At 33.8% G+C, this 3406-nt stretch overlaps 1 protein-coding gene across 2 annotated transcripts; it reads right to left on the bottom strand.

Moving 5' to 3' along the window:
- Positions 1-725: 725 nt before the first annotated feature.
- Positions 726-3203, bottom strand: LOC110114992 (ABC transporter C family member 13-like). 2 transcript variants are annotated; one of them, XM_028693559.1, is made up of 9 exons: positions 3062-3203; positions 2868-2935; positions 2530-2661; positions 2302-2449; positions 1796-2082; positions 1518-1665; positions 1155-1330; positions 977-1088; positions 726-884 (listed from the first exon to the last, which is right to left on the bottom strand). In XM_028693559.1, the coding sequence occupies exons 1-9, from the start codon at positions 3116-3118 to the stop codon at positions 741-743; spliced, it is 1272 nt and encodes a 423-aa protein (XP_028549392.1). In that variant the 5' UTR covers positions 3119-3203; the 3' UTR covers positions 726-740. The 2 variants fall into 2 exon arrangements, with proteins under 2 accessions (XP_028549392.1, XP_028549393.1); XM_028693560.1 differs by lacking the exon at positions 3062-3203 and having other exon boundaries at positions 2832-2935.
- Positions 3204-3406: the final 203 nt, after the last annotated feature.

The following is a 3406-nucleotide window of genomic DNA, read 5'->3' as shown; positions in this document are numbered from 1 at the left end:
GGATAAAGGCTTGATGTTGTTGTTGTTGTTGTAGGATAAACATATATGAGCCTATATACAGGCAAGCGAAGAGAAAAATCAAGCAAAGTACAATAAAGAAGAATATCCTTAATAATGACATAAATATTACAATAATAAAAATTGAAGATTCCAACAATAATAATTATCATATTTGATAGTTTAGATAAAGTGACTAGTATAAATAGGCTAATGAGAAAAATAAACATATTTGTCAATCTAGCAGAAATTTAATTATTTCAAGAAAGTAAATGATATGGCTTGAATGACACTATAATGAGATGCTTAATTATGCAGTTGATTACAAAGCAAAGGAGGGAGAAATTCCAATTTAGTTTAGATTTTGGTTACAAGCATTCTAGCAAGTATATCTCAGAAATGATTGCATTAATTTTTAGTTGGATCAATTTTCATCGGATAAAACCCTCTTGTAAAATTCAGATCAACCACCCAATTCATGTTTCGCTCACAAAGACAATTAGAATATTCAACTAATTCAACTTATGATCATAAGAGAGTTGTTAACAACCAAGGTTTCCCTTACCAGCAAACACAAAGTGGAAATCAGACTTAGGCTTCGTTTGGGACGGCTTTTTTTATTACTTCTTAAAGCGGATTTATAGTACAAAATTAAAATTTTTATACTAGAAAGCCGTTATAAGAAGCAGTAAAAAAGCCATCTCAAACGAAGCCTTATTGTCGTACAACTAGAAACAATTTATTTAACGTTTCACAAAATTTCCCACGATAAAAAAACCAATAACACAAAATGCTTGCAAAACGGGCAAGTGCAATAGCATCTTAGCATGTACCTGTATTTTTCTGTATATATACCAAAAAGGAAATATGAGAAGTAAGACGACAATCTGCAGTAAGAATTAGAACACTTCTCAGACATTGCAATAATAATAAAAATAAAGAAACACCAAACCATGGCTGCAGATTTATATAAATTCACCTGTGCATATGATAAAACTACTGCAATGCCCACAAGGCTTAAGAGGTTTGCTAATAGAATGTTAAGAATAAATGGAAGGGAATCATCAATCATGTACAAATCCGAAGAAAACCTGTAACCGATACAGAGCATTAAGAATAGAGAAGGTACTACAACTTTAACATTATAAATCATATACCTATTAAGTATCCTTCCACTTGGATTACGGTCAAAGAATTGTACAGGTGCATTGACAATTTTGCTCAAAAGTTCAAGATGCACCTGTACTGCAGCTCTTAAGCCACCATATGCAAATGAGAAAGCTCTTGCGAATGTTAAAATGGAATTGGCAGCACTAAAGATGCAGAGTATTACCTAAGAAGAGAACAATAGAGGAGCATAGTGACTCTATGCTGATAAAAACATCTTTAATGAAATCAACCAACAACAACAAGACTGAGCCTCAAGCCTTAACTTGGCAACTTTTTTTTTTATAATTATCATAGATAGTCTTGATTTATATTGTATTTTCTTCACAAATTTTGATTATTTCAATCATTACCAGGTAAAAGGCTGTATAATCTGTTCCAACTCTGGCATCAACCCAATAAGATAACCAAAGATCATTTCCATTGCGAGATGCTTGCATAAAAATTGCTGATAAAGCAATCAGAACAACAAGAGGCCAACCAACAAATGTCGCATAGCTTCTGTGAGGTAATAAGAATCATGAAGTAAATGAGAAGTTGCAATGCTGTAGAGATTAAAGAAAAAAAAGGTACTAGAGGTATTAACTTATGTGCACCTTCAAAAACAGTACTCCATAAATGTTTGACTTACTTATAGACATCAAATTCAACTCTGCCCTCTTTCCTGAACTCTAATTCTGCAGCATCTTGAGTTTGATCCATAGAAACTATACAATCACTTCCCTGTTCTCCGTAAGATGTTATTTCATCCAGATCACTAGAAATACTTTTTTCCCCTGATAACTCCACAGATGAAATTTTGGAGTCTTCGAACATGGATATCGTTGAATATGGGGATGACAGAAACCCATCGAAGCTCCCAATCCATCTTACATTTCCTTTATCCATGACAACAATTAAATCTGCAGAAGCAATTGCCTTTCCAGAGAAGAAACAAAAGGAGTGTAAAATATTTACATAAATAATTGGAAAGAAAGTTATTTCATGACACCCTTCATCAAACGCAGTGTTATAAACAATAGAAAAGGGTAGCACCACTGTAAGTCAGGAACTTCAACTATATACAATCAACATAATATAAAAATTGCATATTTTTGTAGAGAAATAATATGCAGGATGGATTGAGGGAAGACCAACCTGAGCGTTATGTGTACAAAGTACACGTGTCTTCTGGTTAGTCAAAGGACCCAAAAGTGCTTTGCTTAGAACCCAGTTAGCAACATGTGAATCAACAGCACTCAATACATCATCAAGCAAGTACAGCTCAGAGTCGTGATATATGGCTCTACAAATATTCAAAAAACATGTTAGTTAATTAAACACAATTTTGATGCTATGACCACAAATAGTGATGGGGCATTTGACCTAGCGAGTGCAAGACGGGCCCGCTGACCCCCAGATAAATTGAGCCCTTTCTCCCCAATATATGCCAAATCACCTCCAGCCATTCGCGAAATGTCAACATCGAGTGCACAGGCATGCAATACTTCCCCATACCTGTTTCAGCAAAAATATCAGATGAGTGATAAAAATAATTCCAACAATATAAATGAAGAATGCAAATCTGGATGTAAATATAAATGAGAATGCTCAACCTAAATTTAAAATATTCATTGGCATGCAAATATGTAATCGAGTTATATGTGGATTTAAGTAATAATGTCTTCCCTCAGGAATATTCTTATAAATGGTAGAATGCTGACCGTTGAGTAATAATTTCCTCTCCAAACAAAATATTATCACGTACTGAACCTGACTGTATCCATGGTACCTGCATCAGTACTTTGCAATAATCATGAGAGCACTGCAAAAGCTTGAAATAATTACAGAATAAAAAGGAAACAAAAAAGACGCTACAGTTATGTAAATGATCAATCTAGAAGTAGCCAAAAGTAACCTGTGGTACGTATGCTGTAGATCCACAGGAATGTATACACCCATGGATAAGTCTCATTTCTCCCAATATAGAGTTTAACAAGGATGATTTACCTGAGCCAACCTGGAGAAAAAAAATAATCAACCAAGTTAGAAAAACAATGTATATTACCAAAAAAAACTCCTAAGAAAAAGTTGACAAAAAGATTAAGATGACCCCACATCAGAAAAGCTAATACAACCAAATCTAAGGTGTAAAAAATACATTAGTACTAGAATGATCAATGAAATCAAATTACATCAACCAAGAAGTGTTGCAAATAACTATCGGATTGGTAACAGTACTTCAAACACAAAGAATATCTGC

The sequence above is a fragment of the Dendrobium catenatum genome, unplaced genomic scaffold (assembly GCF_001605985.2).
Source record: "Dendrobium catenatum unplaced genomic scaffold, ASM160598v2 fragScaff_scaffold_320, whole genome shotgun sequence".
In the NCBI taxonomy this organism is placed as follows: domain Eukaryota; kingdom Viridiplantae; phylum Streptophyta; class Magnoliopsida; order Asparagales; family Orchidaceae; genus Dendrobium; species Dendrobium catenatum.
This window is presented reverse-complemented; position numbering and strand designations above follow the sequence as displayed.

What these genes read in the sequence shown, in the direction of transcription:
- LOC110114992 (XM_028693559.1), bottom strand. Translation starts at nt 3,118, where the DNA reads ATGAGACTTATCCATGGGTGTATACATTCCTGTGGATCTACAGCATAC. An exon ending in TTTGTACACATAACGCTCAG is followed by an intron (nt 2,083 to 2,301) that starts GTTGGTCTTCCC and finishes TTCTCTGGAAAG; the next exon opens with GCAATTGCTTCTGCAGATTT. An exon ending in ATTATACAGCCTTTTACCTG is followed by an intron (nt 1,331 to 1,517) that starts GTAATGATTGAA and finishes TTCTCTTCTTAG; the next exon opens with GTAATACTCTGCATCTTTAG.